At 31.4% G+C, this 19358-nt stretch overlaps 1 protein-coding gene across 1 annotated transcript; it reads right to left on the bottom strand.

The window, feature by feature from the left end:
• Positions 1-557: 557 nt before the first annotated feature.
• Positions 558-9294, bottom strand: LOC107490912 (putative phospholipid-transporting ATPase 9). The gene is made up of 11 exons (XM_016111714.3): positions 8869-9294; positions 6989-8313; positions 6082-6192; positions 5577-5853; positions 5093-5181; positions 4895-5003; positions 3544-3756; positions 3028-3153; positions 2813-2911; positions 2333-2524; positions 558-1190 (listed from the first exon to the last, which is right to left on the bottom strand). The coding sequence occupies exons 1-11, from the start codon at positions 9292-9294 to the stop codon at positions 558-560; spliced, it is 3600 nt and encodes a 1199-aa protein (XP_015967200.1).
• Positions 9295-19358: the final 10064 nt, after the last annotated feature.

Raw genomic sequence — 19358 nt, 5'->3', positions numbered from 1 at the left:
AATTACGATTGAACCAATTGGACCAATAAATCAATCACTAAAACTGTTCGATAATCGATCCGATTTTCAGAACTTTGTTCTCTTCATTACTCAAAAGAAGGAACCAATTAAATTTTCTCCACTTTTTGCAGGAAAGTAATGGCTAGAGAAAAAGATGGAGAAAAATTTAGTGTTATTTGATGACTCTAAGTTAGGAATGAAATTGTGATATGAGGGTACAGAAATTCTATTAAGTTAAAAATCTTAGCAGAACCATTTGAAATAATACGTACTCCGTGATGAAGACAAATTAACAAATAAAACAAATAGATAGTTTATTCTCCATTCTGCAATCAAACTTCAACTCCCCCAATCCACAAAAAAACAATTCCCCAAAATGAAAAAAGGTTTTGTGCATTATGCGCTTACCATGAAAGTGGATATACAAGCAACATTCCCTTGTAGTGAGTAAGCAATTCAAAAATGATATGCACAACAAATATATTTTCAACTTTCTATACACAAAACTACATTTCCTTTTTCGAATATGGAAAAAAGAATAGTAAAAAATATAGATATCATCTATGGTCAGTGAAGCTGCCTCTAAGGCTGTTAGTCTTGGCCGCTCTGCGTGCCGTTGATCCAACAGTTGTGGGCCTCAATGAACTTTGCCGCACCATAGCGCAAAACTCGGGATCATTCGTCTTTCCTTTGTGCCTCAACCACTGCACTATTTCATGATACATGGGAAAGAATCGCATCTGTAGTGCTGAGAAAGTGAAGTATGGTACAAGTGTTGTGATTACCACAAAAAATATCAACAGCCAATAGCATGGAGTGGGAGCCAGAGTTTCAACAAAGACATGGTAAGCGTTTCCAGAAAACGATGAGGCCATTGCTCCATAGGTAAGGAGGAAGATATACCAGATAACAATGGAGCCCCATATTAAAACATGTTGAATCAGGGTGAAGTAATTTACAGCAAGTGCCATTTGCAGGTTTACTACCCAAACCACACAAGTGTACATTGTTGCTCCTAGTATATCTCTTCCTGCAGTTCTTCCTCCTTCATCAAAGGCTTGAATCTCCATAGCTTTTGTGCAGAAGAAGAAAATTATTATGGAGCTAATAAATCCATTAAGCATCCAACTAAGTATTCGACGCCAGCTAAAGAGGATGTTTTCTACACCTTCTCGATACAACATAGGAAACTGCCACATCAATAAAAAAATAACAATGATTAGTGAATTTTACTTTATATAAGCATGAGGATTTATTTACATGGTAAGATACAAGTGATCAACATTGAAAGGGTTCTATTTATTTCCCTTTATAATGGGCTCTCTGGATACCAAAACTGAATAAGCCTAATTCAAATCCCACAAACTTGATCAAGAGTGAAAGATTACTCAAGACTTTTTAAGGCTATTGTGTAAATTGTTCAACACGAACCATATCATATTTCTCTTATGTTAATATCAAGATAATATCCAAAAGCCACCATGAGAGTTAAAAAGCAACCAAGAGTAAGAGCTTGTTTGGGTGAATTTCTAAAAAAATATCTTTTTTGAGTTATCTTTTTTTTTTTAAAAATCTTATGAAAAAGTAAAAGTAATTTTATGTTTGGTATCTCATGCAAAAAGATTTTTTTTATTTATCAATTATGTTTGGGTATAACAATATAGAAATACCTTTTTGTTTATTTATTACATAAAAAATATTTTTTTTAAAAAAAAGATATTTTAAAAAAGATGTAAATTACACTTCTCAAAAAAGATGTTTTTTTATTTTTATTTTTCTAATACTTTTATTTTTACTATTAGAAATTTGTCAAACACGTTAAAAAATAAAAAGATATTTTTTATTAAAATTTTTTTTTATTAAAATAATGACACTCAAATACGCACTAAATATCTTTTTTAATTTCTAACCATTTGTGTAAAAGACAAAGCGTATCTCCACATTTAAAAATTTTTAATTAATTTTCAACCATTCAAGTAATTAGTCTAAATAGTTTTTATAAATAGTAATTTGCTGATGTATTAAAAGCTTCTTAAACTAATTACTTGAATAATTAAAACTGATTAAAATATTTTGAATTGTGAAAAAGCATTTTTTTGTCTTTACAGACAAACGGTTAAAAATCAAAAAAGAAAGTTACTCATAAATCAATATGTCAAAAAGGGCCTAATCATGTACGAATTATTGCAAGTTTTTTTTTTTTTCTAGCTTCTTTATATATACTCTCTATCTTTGCTATTCTGTCAACTAAAATAGGGCTATTGAATTTTCATTTGAAAAACATTATTAGAAACATGAAAACCTTAATAAAATATTTGAACAATAAGCTTACCCTCAAACAAAACCGGGCTGATACATCCTGGTCAAAGACCCCAAGGGCAATGACTGGAAGTGACGAAAAAAAGACATTATACAGAGACAAAAACCAATCATTATATGCAGGTTCTCCAGAAAATGACGCATGGACCTCAAACAAGAATAAAGTGAAGCCAAATGTGATATTCTTGTAAAAGAAATAACATATCTGTAATAAGAAGAATGAGCAAGTTAATATACCAAATAAAAGTTAAGGTAACCTTTTAGGGGTGATTTCGACTTTGTTCCTAATCGTTATTTTGGTTTTATTTTTGTTCCTAACTTTAATAACATATATAATTACTTTTTAGTTTTTAAAATGATTGAAAATTAAACTGCATTGAAGATGCTAAGAGATAAAAATAGAAAAAGAAAATGTTTGGAAGAAAATTGAAATCACCCCAAAATGTTAAGAAAAAAATATACTTTTCCTAATATAATTTATTGTTGCCTATACCATTGATGAGATTCTTCGGTAACACCAATGTCCATGCACAAGAAGTAGTCGTTCCAAATAACAAAACTGTGCAATTGCAACATCACTGGACATAACAGCCTGTAAGAAAGAAGATACAAATAACAACATGCAATAAAAACAAAGGAAATGGAAGCAAAGACAAACGAAAAGAGCAAAACGAGAACAATTTATCCTTTTTTTTTTGTGTGAATAACCTGCATTCCTTCAACACCACTGATTCCAATCCCTATGTCCGCTTCTTGAAGCATTCCCACATCATTAGCTCCATCTCCAATAGCTAACGTAGTTTTACCGGTTCTAGATTTTACAAGTCTGGTCACCTTTAAGAGAATAACCAAGAAAAATTATTTTAAGCCAGCCTTTTTAACAATATAATTAGAATGAGGGTAATATTCTAAATCACTTCCTAACGAATTTTAGTCGGATAATGTGATCATCAACAAATTCATCACCAAAATATTTTTTAAGAATTTTTAACATTTTTAAATATAATCACTCCTTTTAAAAAGGCAAAATATAATATGAGAACTAATTTGTATAACAAAATAAAAGTTTGGAGACTAATTGGCCATTAAAATTTGTTGAATAATATGTGCTTAACTAAAAATTCTTTAGGTTCTGACTTGGAATATTACTCTTAAAATTCTTATCATAAGGAGTAGAATAAAAAAGAGATGAATGGAGAGGAAACCCAATAGACCAAAACATACCAATGCTTTCTGTTTTGGCGATGAGCGACAACAAATAACAGATGCACATTTAGTTGCTAAATCCAGAAGCAAGTCCTTCATATCATCCTCTAAAGCATAAGTAAGTGATTTGCCATCAATAATTAGAGCAAATGCTTGCTCAGGGGTTCCACTAGCAGCTGCAATTTGTTGAGCACCTTGTGATAGTTGACGCTGAATACTTTTTCTTGAAGCCTATGATATAATATAAGTTGGAACAAAATTATCATAGCTTTATATATAGTTTCATCAACACATTTGAATTCTAGTGAATTCCATAAAACACGAGCAACAAAGACGATTTATAACGTGAAAAGGAAGACATAAAAAATAAAAAAGATAAATAAAGGAGCATATTAAAAAATATATTGAAAGTAAATAAGTGGACCATATCATTATATGTAGGGACGTATGTGGGTTGGGTTGGGTAAGTTTTCTTTTTGTCATTTTTTTTTCTTTGAACCTTTCAACCTTTTTTTTTTTTACCACAACTAACAAAATATATGTATATTGTTTTCTTTATTTTAAGATTAGATTATTAGTTGGTGGCATAGGTTATATATGATTAAATCCACCTACAAATCAATTGAACTGATTTCACTTCTCACCCAAATAAAAATTTTAAAATTTTTTCTTTGCATCCACTTGCAATTCTCTAATTAGGTTTTTGGGAGATTAGTGTGAGTGAGAGAGAACAACTATAGAACGAGAGAAGAATGAAAATATTATATCTGTTTTTTGTGCAGAGCTGTCATTTTTTAACAACAATTTTTTTGTTTATTTACCATTAGATTGGCCTAAAATTTAGACTGATTATTTGGTTCTTCATTTTGAATAGTTGGATCATTGATATGAGTCTATAAAAATAAAATTTGTTGTAACAAAATAATTCTAAATTTTAGATATTTTCATTTTTTAACTTCCTATTTATAAATTTTAGTGTTTTTGTTGCTATTATATGTATAATTCTTGTTTTATTAAATATTCTCATCTTGTATTCTATATTTAATTATAACGAAAGATATTTTTTTAGTACTGTTTTTATCTGTCACATTAAAAATTTTGGTGTATTTTTATTATTGTTTTATTTAATATATTTGCTTGATAATAATGGCTGTCTTATTGAAATTATTACTTATTGCTCTTGTTAGATATTTGTATTGCTTTTACTATTAGGCTGTACCTGTCTATCAAAATCATGGGATGCTATTTTTTCGAGTTTGAACCGACCCATATTTTCTAGTTGGATTGGGTCAAAATGCATGAGTTGATGGGTTAGCACATAAAATTTAGGGTAAAAGAACATAAAATTAAGGGTGGAATTTATTTTTACCTTGAAAATTTCTCTCTTATCTCCAACCTTCTCTAGTGATCGAATTTCTGGAGTATCCAAATGAATTATGATTTGCGTCATTCCTTCTCTAAGTAAACTACAAGCAAAACTGTAGTAGTGTACGTTGTAGTCAAACATCTTGAAAAATAATTTTCATCCTGAAGCCACTATAAAAACTACGTAACCAAAATGTCATACCCAATATTGATGGCAGTCTCCATTTTATCCCCTGTCAAAACCCAGATTTTAATTCCTGCTTGAGAAAGCTTGTCAATGCAATTCGGAACCTAGCAAAACATGAGAAGCATCAGAAGTCCTATTTTATATGATAAATACGAGTAATGCTAGGAAATTCATTTTTTTGGACAATATTAATCAATTTTTTTTATTTTACTTATCTTAAATTTTTGACTCTGCGTCATAAACCTTTTGGAAAAGTATGAGGAGCCAATGGAATACTTGTACAATGTGTACAATGGAGGTTTAGAGAGTATTAGAGATATAACCATTAGTGTTATCTTTTTTCATCACACTTTAAATCCGAAAGGTCAAGAGTTCGATCTTTGGTGAATCTTAAAATTAGTTTAATTTTTTTGGAAGATGTTTATTATCTTAATTCTCGAATGATTATTTTAAATAGTATGGGATGTTCATTTTGTAACTCAATAGTCGTATAACGTACCCCGTGTTGGAGCTTGTCCTCTATTGCAGTGGCACCAAGTAGAATCATATTCCTCTCGATGTTATCTGATACTTCCTCAATCATTGTTTCTCGATCTGCTGAAACTGAATTTTTTGCTTCGGTAAATTTATCTTGAAACTCCTTGTATTCTTCTTCATCAAGCTCGCGGAACGCTAGTATCAATGTCCTCAAACCTGCATCGGCATACTCATGTACATGTTCCAAGATTTTCTCTTCAAACTTTCTTCCATTGTTTGCAAGTCTTTCAAACATGACACTTCCAAGGAAAATAAAAATGACATAAGCAAAGTTTGCAAATATCGAATATGAAATGTATATGGTGTGTGTTTGAACTTTGAACCCACTAAGTGATTCAAAAATTTATTGTGTTAGGCAATTTTTTTCAAGCAAAAGTAAATATGTTTTAGCATAATAAATGAACAAAAATACAATTTTATATTATTGTATCTTTAAATTACTTTTATTTTTAAAAAATATCACAAACCTGTCAGCACCTTTACAAAGTAGCAAAATTCTTCCCTTTTCATCTTTTACTATGACTGACATTCGCTTTCTTGTGCTATTGAATTCTAAAACATGGAGAAGCATGTATGTCCTGTAAAATATGATTAGTTAGTACATATATGGTGTATTAATCAATCTTAACTTGAAAATTGAAAATTCCAAAAGCAGTAGCTATAAACAATAACAAAATTTGGAATATAACATTGTAAATATATTTTCTTTATAAGAGAATTCCTTAAATTGAAAGACAACAAAATAATAATAGGCAAATAATAGAAAATCAACAAAGAAGCTTAAAAAGTGTTAGATTACAAAAGTTTCTTATCCAAAACCATAGGGACAAGTTTTTCCACCATTATGCCAATGCATAAACTAGAAGTTAGATGTCATCAAAGAAAATTTAGTCAATAATTTTTAATCTAAAAATGTACACAATTGGTACAATTTACCTATCATATTAGTAATTTTTTTTAAACAAAAAAGACAACAAGACGAAACATATGTAAAAAAAAATAAAACAAAAAGATCAACAAACATCTTTAATTTCTTCTTTATTGACACAATCGCACTCCTTGTAGTTTTTAATCCCAAAAGCTTAAACTGATTTTGGGGTTTACCAAAAATCGAATTCTTAACTTTTCAAATTTAGAGTTCTAATACTATGTCATGATACCACTCATCCTAAAAACTTCAGCTGATGAGAAAAAGTAACACTAATAATTATATCTCTAATACTCCCTAAACCTCCATTGTACAATTCCATTAGTTCCTCGTACTTTCCCAAATGGTTAATATGTAATTCATGTGGGTTTCCAACAAGAATTCACCTTAAAAGTTGATTGGCAAACATACAAAGAAACAAATAATATAAAAACAAAAAAGCTTGCCTTTTAACTTTTTCTTGAGAAACAGGATCCAACTCAAAGATTGATAAACTAGTCTGAGTCCTTTTGTAGAATTCAAAGCCAAGTTCTTTGGCCGCAATGACGAATGCTGCTTCATCTGGAGATTCAGCTTCATAAGAGATATTTCCTGTGTCTTCATTAATTTCTGGTATAGCTGTATGACAAATTGCCAATAATCGAAAGAAATTCCGGATAACATTTGCATGAGGCTCATTAACCCAATTTCCATCCATGATCCTTTCATCTGTAAAATTAAAACCTTTGATTGGTGCCTTTCTATCAGGAGAGTTTCTTAAGTCATCAAATTCTAAACCATTTCTTCTGTTCATGGCCTTCTCCACCTCTGTGACTCCACGACCATAAGCGACTCCGGCAATAGAACATTTGATGAACTCCATTGAATTGCAAGTCAGAGTTCCAGTTTTATCAGAAAGAATTGTGTGAACTTGGCCAAGTTCCTCATTCAAGTTGGAAGTAATGGCATGAGCTGGCTTGTCTGTTTCTTCATGATACATTAGGATATCTTGGTTTATGAAAATGCTCTGAAGGACCTTAACAACTTCGATGGATACATACAATGAGATCGGAATAAAGAAGCTGTATAACATTAAGGCTGTTAAACAATGGAAGAAAGCAGCAGCAGGTGCTCTTTTCGGATCAAAGAAAATTGTAGAATCATCTGGCCTTAGATACCATCTTTTCATCACATTATTGTTCAAGTCCTGTTTAGTTTCAATGCCAAAGAAAACTGATCCAACAAGTGCCATTAGGAACAAGATTAAGAACATGAAATAGATAACCCGATCCATCTTCCTCTCGATCTTGCTTCTCTTGGAAGGTGGAGAAACCGAGTTTTGGATAACCTTTGTGTCATGACCGGTGAAGATGACAGCTCCAAATATGTAGTCCGTGTTGCGCAGTTTAGAATCTCTTAGGAGAAGCTGCTGGGGAGAAAGTGCATAAACTTGCTCCTTAAACTCAATGCTTCCAACAAATGTATACAAGTTTGCATTGGGGTCTTCACATTTGATTGAAGCTCTGAAATCACTCAAGTTGTCTTCTGTTAAGGAGCAAGTTACTTCCAAGCCTTGTTTCAACTTCAAGTTTGTTTCTCCATCTAAGTTCATGGTCTCAACATAACAAACTGCATCCTCATAACTTGATGAAAGAAGTAGTAGGTCTGCAGGGAAGAACTCATCCTTTTCAACCTTAACTATGTCACCCACCTTTAGGTTCTTCCACTCAGTACATTCAAAAACTCCATCCCCTTTATGCACTTCCACTATTCTATTGTTCACCTCAATATCCTGCAATGCTCATATTCCGACTAGGAAAGTTATCTACTATCACATAATAAATTTCTTTTATAACACCAATGCAAGACTCATTTATGAAATCACTTCCTTCCAACTAAAAATAAAAAAGATAAAAGGAGGTACTATAATGGAATGCTTTGGTGTGTTATTTTTTACACTTACAACAAATTAGTGACTTCAGAATTAAAATTTACATTGAAATTGATTGATGAAATAAAACCGATCTTATTTTAGAAAAATAGTACTATCAATTTTTATAGAAATCTAATAAAAAATTATCATTTATGTGACTGTCTTGATAGAAAAATTAAGAAAATAATTATATTATATGTATACAAAAAATTGACTATTAAATCAATTATCAGTATAAATATATATTAAAAAATTAAATAATATATATATTTATATACAAATAGATAATGACTAATTTGATAATTAATTTTATGTGTTAACAAAAATAATGTAAGATTCAAATTGAATTTAAATTAAGTATTAAAGTAATAAATCGAACATTTAGCTTTAAATAACTGTTTATGAATGGAGTACCTGCTTTTTGCGACGCATATCTTCAATACCTTCTTTGACCATTGTTGCAGTAATGACAACAATCAAGGGCAGAATGGCACTGACAGCTGTATAAGGCGCAAGCTTGGTAAAGGACAATACACCAGTGACCAAGAAAAAGAAGTTTGCAACTCTCCTAAACTGCTCAAATAGTGACTTGGGTAAGAAATTTGCAACAGTATACTTTGTGGATCTCACAACATTATCTGCATACTGCTGGTTGTTATTGTTGTTCCCAGAAGCATTCTCAGAGCTCTCTGAAGCCTCATTCAATACAACCACCCTTGAAAAGCCAGGACTTCCAATTCGAGAATGTTCTTCATTCAGTAATGATTTCTTACCACATGCGAAAGTGTAGATCTTGCTCAGACGTAGATTTCTTAATTTTCTAGTAGTACCCTTCCTCATTTTTGTTTCAATGTCTTGTTTTTTCTTTCTATATTGCAGAAAAAAGGGAGGAGTCAAACTAATATTATGGTTGTTATTCACAACCCGAATTGGAAACTATTTCCCCTTTGTGTTATATCTTCAACTCCCTCATAGAGGCTGGCACAAAATAAGCCTGAAAATTTATGGCATTTGATCAATTCTGTTTCACACGTGCATGAAGAACAATAATAGGAAGGATTCGAAGAAGGCCAAAGGGTTGAGCAAAGAATTGGATTGGATCTTGCATTTTGACCTTCCAAGAGATTTGCGCATTGTATCTTTTTTGTTTTCGACGTCACGAATTCAAGCATACGCTATTTTCCCAGAAACCACGGTGCAATAATGAGGGAACAAACTGGAATTCGTCCAAAAGGAATTTCTTTTTAAATTTTTGAAAAGAAATGAAATTTCGTGAGAAAAGGGAAATGATGAAGAAGAAATGAAAAATGGGAAGAAACACGAAGAGAGGACAAATGAAGATCGAGATTTTCTTTTGGAAAGAGAGAAAAAAAAGAGTTATGTATTTTCTTTCCTTCTTCGTGTTTGTTCTATTTTTTCTCTCTTTCTCTTTCTCTCTCTCTTTGTTTTGCAGAAAAACTATGGAGCTTGTTAAGGGTAACAAGGTGTCTCTCTTTTAGAAACTTCACAACTAATTCATAAACCAAAGAAAAGATAGAAAATGCACTAATTTTGTATTATGAGCGTAACCATGTGTTGTTAACAGAAAAAAATAATAATAAAACATTGGCTTAAAAAAAAAAGAAAAAATATAAATTAGTTTAAGAAATCAAAGGCAAGATGAGTTTGCCCTTCAACCAAGACTAATTCTATAGTGATTTTCATCTGACTTTTGTGTTTGACTATTAGATGTACTGCACGATTGTGCATAATAATAATAATAATATAAACTAGTTTAATTAAGAAATCATTAATTATTATTTATGTTTAAAATATTTTTAAAATAAACATTTATAGACATATTTAACTCATATAAAATAAGTTAGTTTGTATATTTTTTATTATTTATATAAATTCTAAATAACGGTATAAAATAAAAAAATAGCAATGCTAGGGGCAGCAACTTTTGTGATTGTTAGCCATCAATTAGTCATCAATGATGATTTGATGGTGTGAGATTGGTGTGAGATTTCATCCAATGGCTCACCTTTCTCTGCTGGTTACATGCTGGCCAAAATTCAATAGAATTGCTGACCCCCTAGATTTTTCCATAAAAAAATATATAAAGTATTTGATTTTAAGCAAGAAAAAGATCTAATACAATAAACAAAAATCTCAAATTTATAAGGAAATATATGCACATTTTTTTTAAATAACCAATACTTCAAAATATATTTTATACTTTCCGTTCATATTTTTAGTTTATAAGACATTGTCTTGACATTTTTAATAAAATCGCCTATAAAAAAATAAAAAATAAAGAATATAAATAAAATATTCAAATAATAGTTCATTTAATTTATATATTAATTAACTAGAAAAAAAAGGTAAATATGGGAATATGTAAAAGCTATAGAGAGAAAAAATAAACAGAATTTAACTTAAAGAAAAAGTTATTAATATGTCAAACTCTTTTAATGTATTTTGATGTTTTATGTCATGAGTTCAAAAAAATTTTTTTGTTAAGTTAGAAGAGTACTTAATGTCAAAGATTAAGCTAAGTTAGTTTAGTGGTGACAAATTTAATTAGAAGCTTGTATGTTTCTTAATAGGATTAGGAAGAATTCTAAAGAATTGATAAATATAATTTCTCTGAAATTATAGTAAAAATTCTATTATTATTGTAGTGGAAAAGTTATATTACAGTAAATGACTAAACCAAGATATATAATGGTGCAAGCTCTTTTTCTCTGCTTTGTCTTTTAATTTAGGTTTTGAGACAAAAATAAAATGTCTTTTACATAATCATTTTTGCAGACACCAAATCAACTAAGTTTTAAATCTTTTTTGATGTTTAAGTTAAAAAGCACCAAAAATGGCCCTAGATTCAATCCTTTTTCTACAAATCTTGAGAGTTTTCCTAGAATATTAGAGAAAATGAAAAAAATAACACAGCTCGATTTGCATGAAGCTTCTATAAAAGAATTGCCTTATTGCATTTGTAATTTTACTCGGCTTCAGTTTTTACGTCTGTATTATTGTGGAATCATTCAATTGCCAAGCAGCATTCTCATGATGCCAGAACTTAATGACTTGAAACTTTGAATGTGAAATGATTAGACTTGTCAGATAGTGGTTTCACAGTTCTGCCAGCTTGCGTCAAATATTGTAGCTTTTTGAAGTTTCTTTTGGTGGATGGCTGCAAGTATCTTGAAGAAGTTAGTGGGATCCCACCCAATGCAACTTAGAATGCTTCTATGCAAGTTACTGTGTTTTCTCAGTTGCTAAACTAAGAGGATGTTATTAAATAAGGTATCTATCTATTTTAGTTATTTTTACATTACCAATGAAATCCCAAATTAATAATTGATTATAAAATAATTATGGACTAGAAAAAATTGCATGAAGAAGGAGGAAACAAGACATTCAATTTTCTAGAAACAAGGATCCCAAATTGGTTTAAGCATCAGAGCAGTGGACAAATAATTTCGTTCTGGCCTGGTTTCATAATAAGATCCCCGCCATATCTTTTGTCTTTTCTTTTGAAGGAATATTTTGCAAATGATTGCGCACTTTTTTATCGAATCAGATTCTTGGACATTAGTGTCAGGATTTGTCCCAGCCATATTTATATTTATGACTTAGAAGGCTATGCCAATGAAGAGCTTCTAGGAAAAGAATGGAATCAAATAGTGATTTCTTTTTCAAGTATATCTGGAATGTATAGACACAACCAAAGCTGAAGGATCATGATATCATGTTTGGAGTGCATATACTCAAAGGGAGAAGTAGCATGGATGATATTCGATTCACAGTTCCAGTGATCCAACATGTGCAGCAACAAACAAATTTGGCTTCATTGAAACTACACGTGATACAAGTTATAAATGATCAACAAAACAATAAGACTATTAATCCACTAGTATATAAAAGAGTAAACATAAAATGATAGGATATTTGTCATAATCAAAAACTGCATGTTGACTTGTCCTTTTAAATTACATCTCTGCTTTTGTATATTGTGATTCAGAAAAGACTACAGGTGAAGTTTCTCAAGTCCCAAATCCTACTTTATTAATTAAGTGGCACTAAAACAAGGAGAGAACGAGAGAGATGGGAAACACAAGGTGAGGTAGAATTAGGCACCACAACACTATAAAAAGGATCCAAGGGTTTAGAATTAAAAGAAGTAATAATGATTGGAGAGTGAATCGTTCATGATCTTTGTGGATAATCTACCAAAAATATCTCGAAAAAAGAGTTGTTCCACATGTTTAAATGGACATGTCGAATAAATGACATATATCTGTCATAAAAGGAGAGGAATGAAAAATTCTATTTATTTGTATTCATACGATATACTACCAAAGGAAGAATTTTAAAGGCAATAACGGATATAAATAGAATGTGATTAAGGGATAAGAAGATATTTGTAGGAAAAACCAAGTATTGGAGGAAAGTAGAAGTTAAGGGGAACAAAGTTAAGAAAAAAGAAGATAACATGAGATACATTGAAAAAAGTATAATTGAATGTGAAATAAACGTTGAATTAGGAGCAGATGGTCTAGACAACACAAAGAGAGGACAAAAAAGGTAATAGATCCGCACGGAAATGGATGAATGAAGAAGATAAAAGTTTCAATTGCAAAAAAAATTAAAACTGGCTGCAAAAGAGCATTATTTGGGGGACTACCACTGCCATAGATTTTGACATGTTAGACAGAAAAAGTGAGAATGGAGTTAGGGGTCGCAATAGATAGGGTAGGATAAAATTTGAACTCAATTTTAACTCTATTCGCAGGTTGAATTTGTTACTAAAACTCAATCTTATCTTATTCACGGGTTGAGAACAACCCAACCCTAACCCTACCTGCGGGTTTTCACAAATATGCAATATTATCATACAACTTAATGAGCATGCTAAATTCAATACAAACAATACAATCATCTCACAAACAACATAATCGTCCATAAACAACATAACCATCAAATATTCAATTTTACATAAAAAAATTTTACTTAAATTAATAGCACAAATAAATAAAATATTGTGATATAATATTATATTTATATGTCACTAAAATAGAATTGGTTTTTATATAAATAAAAAAGTGTTAAACTATTGATTGCTAATCTTGACTCCGTAGTAAAGACCTTTTGCACTAAGTGGGAGATTCTTGGTTCAACACTCACACATAACATATTTTTATAACATATACATATATAGGGTGCGGGCTTGTCAGATAGGGTTGAGACTCAACCCGCACTCTACTCGACCCATGCTCAAACCCGCTTCGCACTCAACTCTACCCGTAGCGGATTGGGTTAGCAATCCTACCCGAGCGGGTTGAATAGGGTTGGATACCTGCGAGTAAGGTGCATGCTGCCACCCCTAGATGGAGTGGCCGCATGGAGTCCGAGTTTGAGACATGGAAACATACAAAACCTTTTTGTCTTTTGATAGTTTGCTTGATGTTGAAGATGCGCTTGCAGCTAATAGGAGTAATTTCTTAAAAATGTTTCATAGTTCATAAAGATGGGATGGGAATGAACGAAGCAAAAATTAAAGGGTATGGTTGGAGTACTTTGGCGTTCCGCTACATTCTTAGTCAGTTGACACACTTAGAATGATTGGAGGGCAACAGAGGAGGGGGAAAAGTGGTTAAATGCGACAAAACAACTAAGTTATGCAAATCCTTTAGTACGGGACGGATGTAAATTGATACTTGTATTTTTTATGTTATTAACAAACGGATTCATATAACCATAGGTGTAACGGACCACATTTTTTAAAATCTAAATATAAATAAGTAATAATTTATTTTATTAACCGGAGTTTCTTATTTTTAGAAATTATTAAAATAATTAAATTAATTTTATAACTATTTAAATTCAATTAAATTCAGATTCTTATATATATTTTTATTATGATAAAGTATTTTACATAATTAATACTATAATTTTAGTAATTTATAAATAATAAAAATTATATATATTTTAATTTGAGTAATTGATATTTTTAATTTAAAAATAAAGCTTAGTTAATAATATTATTATCGAGCTAGATATTCGCCGATATGAGTAAATATCGGTACCATTCGGTGAACTTAGTTTTACTAATATTTCACTATATATTTTTTATTATTATGTTACTGATATCATTTATATTAATAACTCATATTTATTGATTGTGTTTTAATATATTCAATTTTTATAATTATCCGTTTAGGATATTTATAACCTGAATCGCTGACTCAATAGCTTAGTTTCGTAACACCCACGCCTCCTACGTGTCACCAAATCATTTAAAACCATCCTCATCATTATTAATCTCCATCATCAGCATCTCATTTTCTCCCTTAAACGTTACAAGAAGAAAGAAAAAAGAGAGAGAGGGAACGTAAATTCTATGGAACCTAAGAGCTTCCGACTTCAATTTTTTGATATTCGTAACTCCAATAAAAAATCTAATCCGATAAAAGTATTCGTATTCTTCTCCTCTACACGTTGGCATCACTTTTGTTTAGTACAAGTTGACGATGACGTAGCTCCCTTTCCTCTTGAGTTCAGCTAATTAGAGTTCTAGGAGGCACAGACAATTTTTTATGTTTTCTTCTTCACCAGCTCGGACAAAAAGCTTTTCTAAAATTTCTGTTGTTTTGATTTCATACAAAGGTAGGGTTTAGTAATTTTATAATAATTAAATATGAATTTGATAAGTGAATGTTGGTTTGATTAAATTTATGTTGAAATATTGTTGTTGTTTGTGAATTATGGTTCGCCCATAAAGAATAGCCCAACTGGGGTTATTTTGATGATTTTAGGGCTGTTGTGAATGAGAATTTGATTATAATTGATGAGGTTTGATGGCTGGGAGATTAAATGAAAAGCGAAAAAAAATTGATAATAGTAAAGCTTAAAAACGGACTTAAAACTCAAGCTGAAAATATGGGGGTCATGCGGACGCGGAAGGCATGCATACGCATGACATGATTTTTTTAAGGGGTGTCACTCGTACGCTTGAGGCATGCATATACGCGACCTTGAATTGTGCTCACACACATAGTTTTCACACAGTATTGGCACGATGGCCAAATCTCTCTGTCCATGAGACATGCATGCGCACAGTACGCGTACAGTACTTGCACGATTACCATTCTCTTCGAGTAGGGTAGTCATGTGTACGCATGGGGCATGCGTACACATGATTTGGTGAACTTGTAAGGGTCTCTATTTTTTTTTTCAAAAATTTTCTATTTTTTTTGCACCAAACCAAGCATTCTAAACACCCAATAAGTTACCAAAATACTACCAAACCTTATTAAACATGTTAAACTATCAAGAAAACTTAACTAACCAACTAAAATAGGAATTAAAATTTATTTAATAATATATACAAAAGAGAAAAAATAGAAAAATTTTACCATAGTGGGGTGTTTCCTGCCTATGCGGCTATGCCTAGCACTTTTAGTTATAGTCCTTAAGTTGGATATTGGGTGAGCCCCTTGTTATGGTGGCTTATGCTTATACTCATCTTTGAATTTCCAACAATGCTTGGATTTTCAAAATGCTTCAAGAATACTAATTGATTGCACCAAATTTTGATGAAGTTTTAAACAAGCTATGGAGCTCCCAAAGTTGATCCTCGTCTTATAATCCGGGATCCCAAATCTTGTTTTCACACCCGTCTTCAAGTTGATCATCAAAATTCTATTCGGGTGGCAAGCAATTAGAATTCTCATTCAAACACACAAAAATCTTCCTAGACCCACTCAATTGAGCATCACACCAATCCTTGAACTTAAACCTTGAGCTTTCAATCATAATAAATCGAGAATTATGTTTCCAACCACTAACCATCTCCCTTTTTCTCTTAAAGCTACAAAGAGCTCTAAGTTGACCATCCGTCTCAAGTAAACTATATTCAAGCGGAATAAGAAACCTAAGAGATATGAATTTTACCCACTTGAAAGAAAGAATGAATGGTGGTTCCTTAGGGAGAGATGTCTCCAACGGTCTTGACAAAGCAATTTCCACTCATATTCGTCCTTTTTGAGGGACTTCAACCATTTGATAAGATTCTTCAATTTCAATCTTTTCCTCACTAATTCTTTCTAACTCTTCTCCATCACTCAAGTCATAAGTCGGAGGTTGAGTGAAGTCTACATCAACATCCAATTCAAATTCAATGGGATAAGGTTCATCAAGCTCAAAGAGATCATATGTTAGTGTGGAACTATCATCAATAGGAGGACTTGTTGCTTGCTCCATTTCTTCCAATTCTTCATTCACAATATGCTTTGGAGGTTGTGCACTATCCTCCTCAACATCACTTTTAAGATTAATGGAAGAAGGTTCTACAACTTTAGATTCCTCTTTGCATTCAACATCTCCTAAATCTTCAACCACTTCTTCCTCTTCAATAATTTTGCCTTTCTCCACTTGTTCCAATACAAAAGTCCACTCCTCATTCTCCACTTGAGATTTTAACCTCTCTTTCTGACTATGTTCTTCAATTGGTTCTCCATATTCAGCAATGAGAGTGTCTTGATTGCATAAGCGTTGTGAGACTAAGTTAGTTGCTACATCGACTAAGGTAGCCATGAATTCTTCTTGCCTCCTTCGAACTTCACGTTGCCCTTGAATAATTGAAATGGGAGTGTCATCCATAAATGTTTGAGGTGGAGAGGAGGATTCATTATTTGGAAAAAATGTTTCATTATTGAAAGGTGGTTCATATTGATGAGTATAGTGAGGTGGTGTATATGGAATTCCTGGCTCTTGGGAGTATTGGTATTGGAATGAGGGTGGTTCTATAGGTCTTCGTTCATAATGGTCACAAGGGTAAGGTATATAAGGTTGATGGATTGGTAGATATGGGTTATGGAAAGGTGGTTGGTAAGATGGAGCTTGTGAGTAAGGTTGAGAACAATGTTAAGGAGTTGGTTTATATTGGTGTGCATTATGGGGTGGATTATGATCATTTTGAACAAAGAAAATTGATATGGATACCAAGAAGTTCGTTAAGAAGAATGCAATTCCTCTCTCAATTGACTTCCAATCCTATAGCGCCTACCATCATTGAAGTTTCCATTTCCTACAACATAGTTGTAACGAAACTCAAAGTCAAAAGGATGAGAATTCGTAGTGGAAATAAAAAATAACAAAACAAAAACTATTAAGAAATAAAGATACAAACTTCTAAACTAACAAAAACTAGTAAAGAAACAAAAATAAGCTATTCACAATATTAACATATATACAATAACCAATAACAAGCACACATTGCAATTCCCTAGCAACGGCGTCAAATATTTGATGCAAGAATTAATGTCAGTTCGGAATTTCACAAGATAATCGCATTGATAGTATAGTCCAAATCGACAAATAACTCTCACAATCAAAGTTTAATTTTGTTTATCACAATACAAACCAATAAAGACTGAGATTATTTAAATCTCGGGTCGTCTTTCAAAGAAATTGCAGTGAGGTATGCGTGTTATTGGTTATGAGTCTAAAATGGGAGGTTTGCAGATAAAGAGCCGAGAAACTAAATGACAAGAAAATAAAACTAACAACTAAAGAAGTATAAATGCTAAAAGACACTCCTGGCAAGGATTGAGAATCAAAGCTACCTTTTCAAGTCATTGACCACGAACATGGTGATTATCCAGAGTTAATCCCATTTAGTCATGTCTAACATAGAGAGAAAGTCAAATAGGCATAGTTAGTCTTAATTTATAGGTCTTACTCGTTAATGAAAACAACTAACAAGAACAACTAACAACTCTCAATCACCAATCAATATCGAAGAGTGTAGAAATCTACTCTAAAGCTAAAAGTAACATTTTTACAAACATTTGGAAGGTATAAAATGAAAGCATGGTAAAATTGCAATAATAATAAAATCTAAAGTTATCAAATGCAAGATAACAACAAGAACAACTCAATTAAATATCAATAAACATAAAAATACCAAATTGCATAAATAGAAATTGGAAGTAACAAGATGGTTCATAAAACTAAAAATGACAAAATAAAGAAAATAACAAGTATAACTAAGAGAATTAAGGCAATTCAATAAGGGAAGGTAAAGAAAATCAAATCAAAACAAGCATGAAAATCTAAATTTAAAAGGAATTAACTAAATCTATCTTAATTCTAGAGAGAGGATAGAGTTTCTCTCTTTAGAATATAACCTAAAACATGATCCAAACTAAACCTAATTGCTCTCCCCTTGTTCCTTCTTGAATTTGGCTTGAAATAGCTTCAGAAATGAGTTGGATTTGTGTTTGAGGAGGTCCAAAAATCGCCAGCCATGTTTTTCTTAAGTGAATCATGTGCTTCACATCATGCATACGCATGAGGCATACGTACGCGTGACATGGTGAAATCCCAAAGCATGCATACGCGTAAGACATGCGTATGCATGACCATGAATTGCTCCAAAATTTCATTTCTTCATGAATTCTCCACTTTGCATACTTTTTTTTCACTTTTTCAATCCAATATTTTTCTTCTAAGCCTGAAATCACTTAACAAATACATCAAGGTATCGAATAGAATTAAAGTAAATTAAATTAAGCAAATTAAGGGTCTAAAAAGTATGTTTTCACTCTTAAACATAATTTAGAAAGAACTCCTAAAATCATGCTATTTTAGTGAATAAATATGAGATAAGTTGATAAAATATACATATTTCAACACAAGATAAATCATAAAATTGTGATTTATCACTGTCCATTGTATAAATCTTATTTTAAAAGATATAATAAATATTTCTCACATAGCTCACCTTGACCCGGTGCATCAAAAGTGATTATGTGTATTTACAATCTTATGATCTTTTTGTTTTGGCTTAGAAAAAGAAAAAATTAGAAAAAAATTATTTTCATTACTTTGAAAAGTATATACAATCACAAAGA

Source organism: Arachis duranensis, chromosome 5, assembly GCF_000817695.3.
Source record: "Arachis duranensis cultivar V14167 chromosome 5, aradu.V14167.gnm2.J7QH, whole genome shotgun sequence".
Taxonomy (NCBI): domain Eukaryota; kingdom Viridiplantae; phylum Streptophyta; class Magnoliopsida; order Fabales; family Fabaceae; genus Arachis; species Arachis duranensis.
This window is presented reverse-complemented; position numbering and strand designations above follow the sequence as displayed.